The sequence below is a fragment of the Dysidea avara genome, chromosome 14, assembly GCF_963678975.1.
Source record: "Dysidea avara chromosome 14, odDysAvar1.4, whole genome shotgun sequence".
Taxonomy (NCBI): domain Eukaryota; kingdom Metazoa; phylum Porifera; class Demospongiae; order Dictyoceratida; family Dysideidae; genus Dysidea; species Dysidea avara.
The window spans coordinates 10,936,255-10,948,749 of NC_089285.1; the positions used below are offsets into that span (position 1 = coordinate 10,936,255).

Genomic DNA, 12,495 nt, shown 5'->3' on the forward strand with positions numbered 1-12,495 from the left:
TAGACTGTATGAAGTTCTAAATATTTCAAGGCTAAAATATTCGTTGGTAACCCCTAAAACCACAAAATCAGCAAAAATTTTCCACCTTGAAATGTTTAGGCTATATGGTAGCAGGTCACCATGCAATACTATCCCTGTTTATCTACCAACTCAATGGTTGTGACGTAAGTAACATCTGTACCCAAGCATCTATAATTTCAATAAGTGCATGCAACCTTTGTGAGTGCTCTGAAGATGTCAATCCATGGCATACAGAAGCCTGGTGCATCCAATCTTCTTGTTTGAACACTCATAACCAGTATATGGGACCCTTAATTGGACAAGAACATTCAGCGGGCTGCCTGTTGCATTGTGTGTATCTGCCATGCTGAACCATCTAGGATGGCCAACTGTCGTCTCTTTTTTAACTATCAACATTTTACAAAACTGTTTATCATGAGCATACAATTGGTTAGTAGAAACTGGAATAATTAGAGGGAGGCGTAACCAGCATTGTTTATACCGACATACTTGTTTCAAGTCTGAGTTGCATGTAATCAGTAAAATGATGAGCTGTGGTGACTATGAAACACCATGTTTACAGGGGTGAGGGTATATAGTAACTGGATTACATCTAAATTATTCAGAACTTTTCTATTATAGATTTCACATGATCTTCTAGGTCGGAAACCATGTTGTTGGTCGCAGAGGATATTTATTGATTCTAGGCATAATATAGTGATTGTCCTCTACTAGAGTGTAGGCTGATTTCGTTTCGTTTTGTTTCGTTTCCCGTTTCGATTCCGGTTTTTATAACTACCCGCTTTTCGTTTAGTACAAAACTAGTCTTGTGCCCAGCCGGGCTCGCGCTTGCGCATTAGCGCGAGCCCGGCTGGGCACGAGACTAGTACAAAACTTGGAAGTTTGTCACCCCCTGTTTATGTAGCTACCACGCTAAAAGTGAGACTGTTAAAAGTTAGGTTGCTTCATCAGTGGCAGTGGTGCAGCGGAGCCGGGCGAGCGGAGCTGAGTCGGAAGACCACTGACATGACTGAGCAGGTTTGTTTCAGACATCACAAATTTTTCTTGTCGGTGTTAACGTTACTGTTTTGTAGGCAGCTACAAACACATTTAACGGTCGCCCAAGTGCTGCATATAACTCTTTCGTACTACTGTGCCTATAGGGGAATTTGTGAATTGAGCATATTTACGGATTTTTCATGCGTCACGAAAATTTACGCATGACTGGACGTATAAAACTTTTATTATTATTTAATGGGCTTGTAGATGCCCAGGCAAGCGCTAACTTGCCAGGCTAGGCCGCAGGCCTTTGAAGTTGGCAGTAAATAGACAAAATGTGAAAAGGCAGCTCTGTCAGGTACTCTTATATATTAGGCCACTCCAAATAAATTCTCTGTTTCCCGTCCACCGCCCGCATCTGATTACTGTCAGCTCTAAAACTTCCATTATTCCGTATTCTTCTATTATTTTCCGGTTATTCTTGCATACTGACAGGCTCAGTAAAAGCCATCTCGAAACGGTGTCAGCAGTGCTATCAAGTTGGCACACATTTCATGTTTGTGTTATTTTTGCAACTTAAAAAGGAAGGAACAAGCTTAAGCATGCCTTTATGCACCTTTTTATGGTTGGGCCAGGCAAACAATGGCTTGAAAAGCTGCCAACCGTAATAATGAAATAATGGAAATGGACCGCCCACATGCAAATAAGCCTGAGCCCAGGACGGGAAACAGAAAATTTATTTGGAGTGGCCTTAAAAAAGGTTTAGGATTGGTTGCTAATGTTTTTAAAAGCTTTCTAGCGACATATTTAGCGAGAAAATTCGATAAGAGGGTGGTTTTGCTCGTACTCATGCCTGATACGGACATTGGCATAACAGCCTCACTGTTAAAGCTTCGGGGCTCAAACTCCCGACACAACATTGGTGTGAACTGGTTAACAACAAGACATGTTCAATTACAAAATCGGACTGCTTGTTCAGCAGAAACCTCGACTTCAATTTCGCCAGTGGAAATGTACGGTGATATTGAAGTCGAGATTTCTACTGAACACGTAGTGCGATTTTGTGACTGAACACGTCTTGTTGTTAACGAGCTCACAGCAATGTTATGTTGGGGGTTTGAGCTCCGAAGCTTTAACAGTAAGGCTGTTATGCCAACAGTAAGGCTGTTATGCCAATGTCCTTATCAGGCATGGGTATGAGCAAAACCACCCTCTTAGCGAAGTTTCTCTCTAAATATCTCGCTAGAAAGCTTTGAAAAACATTAGCAACCAATTCTAAACCTTCATTAATACACAAGAGTACCTCATAGGGCTAGCTGCTTTTTTATGTTTTGTCCAGTTGTCTCATAAATTTATACGTCCAGTTTTATTTATGTTCCTTATACTTCGAGTATGCGCAAATCACAAATTCCCCTATAAGTGGCCATGCTCAGTCTGGCCGGTTCCAGCTTAGCGGCTGGATAACAGGTTGGTAACACTCACGCCATAGTGTGGTACTTCCATTAGCTCATAGTTTTCACTTAGGCAAGGACCAGGATAGAGTCATGGCACATAAAGTCGCAGTTGCTGTCAATGCATTGTAGTTTCAACGATGTCGACATAGCATGCAGACACCCCCCTCCCATTCCCCCTGAGACTGATGTAAGTACACAGTGACACTGCTTCAGGTTCGATGGGTAGACAACCAAAACATGGTAAGATTGTGAAGTGCAATGATCTAATGTATTCTCAACTTGACTTCACAGAATGCTGATTTGAATTCCGGCATGTATCATGTGCTTGACTGAGGTATACGTTTGTATGTACTGTACGACTATATAATGGGGTTTGTCACTTATAGACAGAATTGTAATGTAGCTGCAATAGCTGAAAGAAGTTCCAGGCAATATTTCAACTGTGCATGGTGAGAACTTTCTTTACTGGTTTCATTTGTTCACAGTATCATGCTACCCTAGAAACATTGGTCATGGAAATAGGTCATACTGATGACAACAGAGTTCCTAAGGCTACCATTCATCTCCGTATGATTGATTTCAAGACATCAGCGCTGGCTGGTTTAGCAAGAAACCCTGGAATAATAATTGTAATTAGAAATATTTCAAAATATGCATATAATTGTAAGCAGTATTTAAATCATACCAAAATAATAGTGTACATTACATACTATGGGTGAAATGGTCAGTAATACACACTACAAATGGTGTGCTCGGTGTGAGGAGGCATGCAGCCAACTGTTTTAACAGTGTACGCCCCTGAATATCATTCACAATTGTATTAAAATTTCATTGAGATTTCATGGTCTGAAGTAAACCTAGCAATATATTGGGCCAAGAATGCTTTGAAAATTAAAATTGCATTGAAATCAACAATGAAATTCAGTGTGAATCCATAACCTAATCAACTGAAATTTCAATAAAACACATGCACACAACATACATTGCAAATATATACTGCGCTTGTGTGTTATAACTGCATGCATACTGTGGCATGCTTTAGCATACATACAAATGAGTTTTGACCATTTCTATTTATTTTCCATTGATTAAACACTTACCTCTTTGAAATGGCTTTAGCCAGGGCCCAGGTGAACATGAAATAACTATACAGTGAGCATTTATACAGTTTCATATTATATAATTATACAATAACATAATATATGATTGTTATCTCCTGGTAGTCATTTAATTTCTGCCTGCATGTGCTTATAGCGTAAGACTACCACAAAAACCAAAAGTAAAATCATTATTATCACTATCAAAAATGATGTGTAAACTCCAAGGATGATTCCTACTGTTGAAGGTGACTTATTCTCTCCTGTTCCATCCATTAATCCTGTAACATTAACACGATTAGATGAAGTAGGGGTTAAAATACAATTATGCAAAGATGTATAATGAAGTAAGCAAAGAGCTGTACTTCACAATGTTAACAACATTTTTACCACAGTTTCCTACTCAAACTTTTAGAATAACCAATTGGCAAGGCTTGTATATATCAACTGGGGCATGAGGCAATCTGAATAACAGAAGCTATGCATATTATGGAAACATGAGAGCCCAGGTAAGTATGTAGCACATTAATCTGGTTACCTGTACACTTTACAACAGTCTAGTCAAAATTCCAGAAGCTTTATTTATGATGGTTGTCTTGTTCCCATGAAAGTGGGTGGCAAACAAAATTGGTGAAAGTTTATTTTGCAATGTGCTTCATAATGTACACAAAATGGAAGTTTACCCATGTAAATGCTTCTAGATTTGTGGTATTAAGTACATGCATGCATGATCATACAGTATCGGTTGCATTTTATAGTAGGGATCATGAATGTTTGTATTTATCTTCTCAAAATATTACCAAAAACCCACCCTCACTTTTTATTTGCAACAGCTTGGCCCAAAAATACCTTCTGATCATGAGTGCTTTCAACAAGTTTTACTAAGATTGTTAATGAAAGATTGCTGGGAACAATTTTGCCATTGTATAATTTAAAGTTACTGGTATAGTTATGGTGGTCAAACTGACTGATTGATGGCTACTCATAACTAATAGCTATACAGCAAACAGGCAGACACATAATTATATGGTTAGCTGCATATACTCGATCATGCATAGGCTATGTATAGAAACATGAACAAGATAAAACTGACATAGAATACTATACTTGTAAATTACAGTGATATGCCTAGCAAACAAGAGAAAATTATATATAACCCATGCATTGTCATATTCCATCCAAATTTTAAGATTTTTAACTTATACAAATTACATACCATCAATGATTAGCTGAGCAGTCACTGTATCATTTCCAACTTCATTACTAGCAACACAAGTATACTCTCCACTATCAACTGCTCTAGTGTTCAATATCTGTAGTGTACTGGATGACACACACTGACTAGGAGGATCAGTGATGGTACAGTTTCCCATCACACTGTTAGATACCATCCTCCCTAAATGATTACCAATAACAGTCTTCATGTTTTTAATCCAGTAAATAGTAGCTTGTGGTTTAGCAATGGCAATACATGTAAGGTTAACTTCTTCACTTAAGTTAGCATTTACATCTACTGGTGGATGAGTGATTACAGGAAAAACTGTGTGAGAGAAAATAAAGCACTATAATACATAAAATAAAATTTTGCCATATACAAATTGATTTTTTTTTTGAAAAATAAGGATAAATCCTTAAATAATGCTGCACTACAGTATAGTTTTTCTGCAATATGCCATCCTGTATGAGGACTAAGGTTACACCTGCAATATACACTGACGTACCATTGACTATTACATTAAATATTGCTGTATCTCTTCCCACTTCATTACTAGCAATACAAGTATACTCTCCACTATCAACTGCTCTAGTGTTCAATATCTGTAGTGTACTGGATGACACACACTGACTAGGAGGATCAGTGATGGTACAGTTTCCCATTACACTGTTAGATATTACAACTGGAACTCCTCCATCACTTAAACTGTTGCTACTTATAAGCACATTATTATTTCTTAACCAACTAATGACAGCTTGTGGTGTACCAGTAGCAGTACATGTAAAATTGACATCTTCACCAGATGTGGTATGTCTGTCTACCAGTGGTTCAACGATTGGGATGACTGCAGGAAAGAAAATATACATAATGGCACTGTTAGATACACTTATACACATGCTCTCCCAACATCAAATTATATTGTTTTGATTAATTGTGGTGAATATACTGAATGAAATTATAGTAACCTGTCAAGAGAATTATTGCAACGTTTTTCTTGGCAACACTGAATTGTCTTATGCTTTATAATTAGAATCCCATAATGTACTAAGGTAATACATTGTTGCAAAACTCACGTACATAATAAGAAAGGCAGTACATGTGACTTAGTAGCAATTATTAACCAATTAATGTAATCACTGTAAGTATACATGAGACCACAAATCAAAGATTGTATATCATCATATCATATCATTTCTAATACAAGTAGCTACAAGGAAAAGTTTGGTAGTTTTAAGCAGGTATCATGGAATTTAATGCTGTGAAACAAGAAATGTGACCTGCATCCACAGCTATATTAAAGCACACATATTATTCATACTGTTTGTCAACTGTATAGCCATTACTGAAGAAGGGTTTAAATTTCTACTAGAATAGCTGCAGGTATATATAGGTAAACACACATGATTACAAATGAAGAACAGTACAAGAAGTGTTTTTTTTCAATCAATACAGTCAGTATGGAGATTCCAGGTATAAGCTTGATAGTCAGCACATCAGGTAATATATGCACTACCCTCCTTGAATCAAGGTAGTGGAGGAAGAAATGGGACACAAAGAACGACGAAGGTAGGTCCATGGTGTAGCTGATGTGGTACATGTAGGTGAAAGCATGTCACAAATCAGTCTAAACACATGTGTGAACATGTTATTACAGCATATACAGTCAGATTTAGTGCTCATATTTACCATTGACTATCAGGTTAACCATCACTGTATCACTTCCAGCTTCATTACTAGCAATACAAGTATACTCTCCACTATCAACCGCTCTAGTGTTCAATATCTGTAGTGTACTGGATGACACACACTGACTAGGAGGATCAGTGATGGTACAATTTCCCATTATACTGTTAGTTATTATAACTGGAACTCCTCCATCACTTAAATGGTTGGTTAATAATTTATTATCATTTCTGAACCAGTTAATAGCAGGTCGTGGTTTACCAGTAGCAGCACAAGTAAAGTTGACACTACTGCCACTCACTATGAACATTGTGTCTGTTGGTTGCTTGACAGCAATGGGGATAACTGTAGTAAAGAAATAAACAATGAATGAAACTCTGCATGGTTTACAATATTTACAGCTCAGTGTGTAGAGAAAAGGGATTTTCTTTTCTTTTAAGTACATATTCAAGATGACATGCATGTCTTTCAGTATGCATGATACTGTTATCTGCTAGACTGTACAACATGTAAAGAAAAAGAGGTCACCAATGGATCATTAGGTCTGTATATCTGTATATACCAAGCACTGTAAAGACCTAGTAACCATTAATTGTATATAGTAAAGTTTCTTTTGAATCATACTGCGTCCTGTTTTTCTGTTTCACATTTCACCTTACTTGTTGATGTGACATAGTATGTATGCAGACTTATAGGAAAGTGATTAAAAGTTACAGTATGTACAAATTGAGCTGGATCCTAGTCTAATAGCCCCCTTTCCATTGTTATCTTGTACTGCATATGGACTTAAACTTCTACTGGTGCATGGTAAAAAAAGGGCTTCAATCAGTGCCTCACAAGTACCTTCCTTCAATCTTCCAGTGAACATGCAGCAATTATGAACTATTATATGACTTACCACAATCCAAAGATCCACATCTTTCAATGAAAGAAAATCTTCCAATACAAAATTCTCCACCATTTTGTGGTGATGGATTGGTACATGTTCTTCTATGCTGTCTCATTCCACCAATACAATTACTACTGCAAGAAGATATACTCCAAGATGACCATCCTCCTTGTATTGGTACTATATAAATAAAAAAGTGATAAGGGTGCACGATTCTTCAAAGGAAACGAATGTTTAAATTATGTAAATACAAACTCATGATATAAAAACTGCTTAGCCACTACAAATACATGAATACAGTACCTGAACAACGGACTCCAGCTGTATTGTAGGGCACTGTACATGTTCTGTTTGCTGACCAATCACTAGAGTGACACTCTAACAGCATTTCTTCACTTCCTGTACATGCAGCATCAATATGCCACAAGACAATTGGTAACTTCTTGGAGCACGGCACATGTCCACATGTTAGACAAGGACTAAAGTCTCCTGTAGTACTGTGATACCCCAGCTGTCTGCATATTATCTGGACATGATTCTCATTCCAGCCATTGTAATTAAGTATAGTTCCCCAGTGACCATTATAATATGTTAGAACACTGCCAAGTTTTACATTAGGTGTCACTGTAGTAGAATCCAAGCGCAACTGGACTGATCCTGGTTTAGCTAAAGAACAACAATGTGTCTATATAGATAATAGTCATTATGTGAATACATAGAGGATTCAAATCTTATATATGTAGTGACACTTTGACACATTGTTCATACCCATGCATGTACAATATTTATGCATAGGTATTTGCAGTCTGAATTTACCTGTACAAGAAATGCCAACATCATCGTGATGGCTACAGCTAGTATTACCCCACCCATCATAACTACACTCCAGTATTGATGCCTCATTTCCATTACACTTAACATTTTCTAGCCAGATAAAACCACCAGCTGGACCACTCCTAAATGACTGTACACGATATGCTTCTATATACCCCAACTGACGACAAACAACACTCGCTGCAGCATTATTGAAATTTTTGTTACACACAGTCCCCCATTCTCCAGTGTATTTGATTTCTAGTCTACCTCGGTATGAGCCATCACCATCCACTAAGCGAACATCTGATAACGAGTCTACAAAAAACACATATGAGTTGGTCACTCTTTTATAACAATACATATGGTAGTATATGGACCTATATACCAAATTTGGGTACTAGAGATATCATATGTGCACAAAAATAACTACTTACTGCACTCAGTAGATCCACAGTTCTCGGTGAAGCTTGATGTTCCCTTACAAAATTCTCCATCATTTAGTGGTGCTGGATTATCACAGGTTCTGCTTTATCTTCTAATTCCACCAGTACATTCGCTACTACAAGGAGATATACTCCACGAAGACCATCCACCTTGTACTGGTACTACACAAAGAGCAAGGTATGTTGTACTATAGTATATACATGCATATATAATAGGGAAAATATTTAGTTGAGAGTGGACAGACTGCATGGCAGACAAATATTATGGCAAACTTAATCAGGCGATTCCAGGTAAAAAAAGCAAAAACATAAAGAAACCTTTCCCAGGCAAATTGTTCATAAAATTATTTGTTAAGCCTCAGAGTAATTTCAATCATAATTAACTTGTATATATATATAACCTCATACATTTCTGTCTAAGATACTGTTATTTTCTGTGTTTTGCGTACACCCTTAAATGATAGTACACACAATATTTTAACACTGCACATTTCTTAGAGATATGAAAAATACTTAATCCAATTGGTATATGAATGAATTGTGTATATGTATGCTCCTTTAAGTATAAGTATTAAATTTATCAATACTTTAAGTTGCATTCCTATTATTTTTGTAGCGAAACCATAAACTCCTGTAGGTGATTGTATAATGTTTGTCTATTGTTTGAAATCTACCTGAGCAGCGGACTCCAACTGAACTATAAAACATGTCACATGACCTATTTAGTCTCCAGTAATTTGAAATACATCCTGATAATGACTCTTCGTTCCCAGTACATTTAGCACCAGTTTCCCAAAGACCAATAGGAAATCTGTTGGAGCATGGCACATGTCCACATGATGAGCATGGACTAAAGTCTCCAGTAATACTGTGATAACCTAGTTGCCTGCATACTACCTGCACATGCATTTCATTCCAGCCATTGTAGTGAAGTATTATTCCCCACTGATCGTTGTAGTATGCTAGAACACTTCCAACTTTTACATCAGATGTTGTTGTACTAGTATCTCCAATAAACTGCACTGACCCTTCTTTAACTACAAAATAAATGTACATAATCTATGCATAGTTCTAAACAACAACATGCTTAATTACATATACCAGTGATTGATACAATGCAACATTATAAGAAATCAAAATTAATGTTGGTGATTGTAAGAGATATAAGGTAGGGCCGTACATGCACCCAAGTACACATACGCAGGCATACAGACACACGTACGCATGCAAACACACACACACACGCACACATACACACACACACACACGTAACATACACAGGCAGGACCAGAATTTGCACTATTTCTAATAGACGAATGCGTATGCATTCAATTCGATGATTATTTCCCACTTTAACACTTGACTACAGTGATTTATGGTCATGTTGTAAAGCAATAAACCAATGATTCATATGCATTGTGCAGTAGTTGATTCTAATGAGTTTATATAGATAACTTATATGCGCCCCACTGTATACCAAATACAAATGTATATCATATACAAAGTGACTGCAGCGCAAGCCGTATGAACATCTTTATGCTATTCGTACAGCGGTCCTTTTACAACTTAACAATCAAACACACTCACCTGAAATGCTGTCCCACTAGGGACTTGTGAGAAGACTAAGCCTGTGAATACAGGAAGTCAGAAATATGTAACTAAAACTGTAGAAAAAGATTCCAGACCAAAGAGTGACTTGATCCCAATCTAGGCATGCACCAGCAGCTGGAATAGAGTTTTCTCTGCTATACTTAAACATTGCAAGTAAAGGGTTTTACTAGTTATTTGAGGTAAGTTTTTGGTGAGTTTGTGGCAAGCTAGGGTTAGTCCATGGCCAGCTTTGCCAGGGTAGGGCACTTTGTGCTCTCAAAGTCTAGCGCACTTTGCACTCACCAAAACTTATCTCCATGCATACAATGAAAGATATCATGGGATTGTCAGTTAGCATTAGGTTAGGGTTGGGTTCAGTTTTTAGTTTATCTTTTAATGCTTTTATAGGTTCACCTTGGCAGTGGATAGTATTTTTGCCATGTTTTGGGTTTGATTCTCCTAACTGTTGCAGTTTTGTCTAAGTTTTATTTTTATTCACGTGACTGCCATACAAATAGCAATGGCCTAAGATGATATGAATGCGCATCATCAGAAACTGACAAGCCTGACATGTACACTGTGGACCTCTGCATGATGTTCAGGGACAAAGCTTCCAGTGGCATCACTTATTTTATGTATAACAGCATCAGATACTTTAAATCATGTAAGGATACATGTACCTGTACAAGAAATGCCAACATCATCATCATGGCTACAGCTAGTATTACCCCACCCATCATAACTACACTCCAATATTGATGCCTCGTTTCCATTACACTGAACATTTTCTAGCCAGATAACTCCACCAGCTGGACCACTCCTAAATGACTGTATACGATATGCTCCTGTATACCCCAACTGACGACAAACAACATTCGCTGCAGCATTATTGAAATTCCTGTTACACACAGTCCCCCATTCTCCAGTGTTTTTGATTTCTAGCCTACCTCGGTATGAGCCATCACCATCCACTAAACGAACATCTGATGGCAACTGTGCAAATGCTGCAAGGTAAATGAAATTGCACACATTTAAACACTAGAATTTATCATGAAGGGTATAATAGTTTCATCAAGTTTTCAGGGCTTACATGGTGACTTTTCAGTGATACCACTGGTGAATTTTAACATAAGTTTATCAGTGTTAGCCACACCCTTGAAAATGAAGAGTAACAATCACTCTTGAAAATTTTCCCATAGTCAGGAGATTTTAACATCCCCGGGCAGTAACTACATTCTAAAGGGGTACCACATACATTTTAAGTTATCTATATACAAGTTAAGAGTATAATCAACCTTTGTACATTACAGGCACTAAAGTTAACTAATGTTTTAAGGTATCTAGACATATTAGTATAATTTACATTATATTATTTTAATTACTACAAACCTTGACATACATAACTGCTCAAATGTACAATTAATACACTGGCAAGCACACTTCTCATGATTAGGTTATAATTCATATACGTATTCCTAACACAAACACAAAACAGTCAACAAACTGAAATGAAATTTCTTATATAATACTGTGTTCATATATAGCAAACAAATATGACACATGATGCATTCCCAGAATCCACTATTCCTCTAAAAACCACACAGTGTATTCTAATGATAACAATAGTAAACCACACTGTTACCATGGTCACCCTTAGCCACACAATAATTATTAGGCAATTCCTTGACCAGGCAGGAAACCAGAATCACATAATTACATTATGTGATAGCTACGCTGTTAATTATAATCACATAATATCACATATATCACATATAATCACATAATGAAATCGTAATAATAATGTAAATGATAATAATCATAATAATAATGTAAATGAAATTGCACACATTTAAACACTAGAATTTATCATGAAGGGTATAATAGTTTCATCAAGTTTTCAGGGCTTACATGGTGACTTTTCAGTGATACCACTGGTGAATTTTAACATAAGTTTATCAGTGTTAGCCACACCCTTGAAAATGAAGAGTAACAATCACTCTTGAAAATTTTCCCATAGTCAGGAGATTTTAACATCCCCGGGCAGTAACTACATTCTAAAGGGGTACCACATACATTTTAAGTTATCTATATACAAGTTAAGAGTATAATCAACCTTTGTACATTACAGGCACTAAAGTTAACTAATGTTTTAAGGTATCTAGACATATTAGTATAATTTACATTATATTATTTTAATTACTACAAACCTTGACATACATAACTGCTCAAATGTACAGTAATCAGTAATCACATCACATATAATCACATATAATCACATAATTACATTATGTGATAGCTACGCTGTTAA

General features: G+C 36.8%; 2 protein-coding genes and 1 long non-coding RNA gene across 5 annotated transcripts; 1 reads left to right on the forward strand and 2 right to left on the reverse strand.

The window, feature by feature from the left end:
• The first annotated feature begins 885 nt into the window (after positions 1–885).
• Positions 886–3,148, forward strand: LOC136244553 (uncharacterized). Of its 2 annotated transcripts, none has more exons than XR_010695421.1 (6): positions 886–1,038; positions 1,095–2,466; positions 2,513–2,693; positions 2,745–2,787; positions 2,840–2,902; positions 2,955–3,148. It is a non-coding gene; the product is annotated as an uncharacterized lncRNA (long non-coding RNA). The 2 variants fall into 2 exon arrangements; XR_010695420.1 differs by having other exon boundaries at positions 2,524–2,693.
• Positions 3,149–3,667: 519 nt separating this feature from the next.
• On the reverse strand, positions 3,668–11,685 carry LOC136244952 (peroxidasin-like). Of its 2 annotated transcripts, none has more exons than XM_066036477.1 (11): positions 11,577–11,685; positions 10,868–11,191; positions 9,272–9,634; positions 8,589–8,759; positions 8,155–8,469; positions 7,642–8,004; positions 7,348–7,518; positions 6,453–6,794; positions 5,272–5,610; positions 4,767–5,090; positions 3,668–3,831 (listed from the first exon to the last, which is right to left on the reverse strand). In XM_066036477.1, exons 6-11 carry the CDS (start codon positions 7,724–7,726, stop codon positions 3,677–3,679), a joined length of 1,416 nt encoding a protein of 471 aa, XP_065892549.1. In that variant the 5' UTR covers positions 7,727–8,004; positions 8,155–8,469; positions 8,589–8,759; positions 9,272–9,634; positions 10,868–11,191; positions 11,577–11,685; the 3' UTR covers positions 3,668–3,676. The 2 variants fall into 2 exon arrangements, with proteins under 2 accessions (XP_065892549.1, XP_065892550.1); XM_066036478.1 differs by having other exon boundaries at positions 10,185–11,191.
• LOC136244084 (neurotrypsin-like) lies at positions 8,001–11,317 on the reverse strand. Its single transcript, XM_066035603.1, has 5 exons — positions 11,278–11,317; positions 10,868–11,191; positions 9,344–9,634; positions 8,155–8,469; positions 8,001–8,023 (listed from the first exon to the last, which is right to left on the reverse strand). Exons 1-5 carry the CDS (start codon positions 11,315–11,317, stop codon positions 8,001–8,003), a joined length of 993 nt encoding a protein of 330 aa, XP_065891675.1.
• Positions 11,686–12,495: the final 810 nt, after the last annotated feature.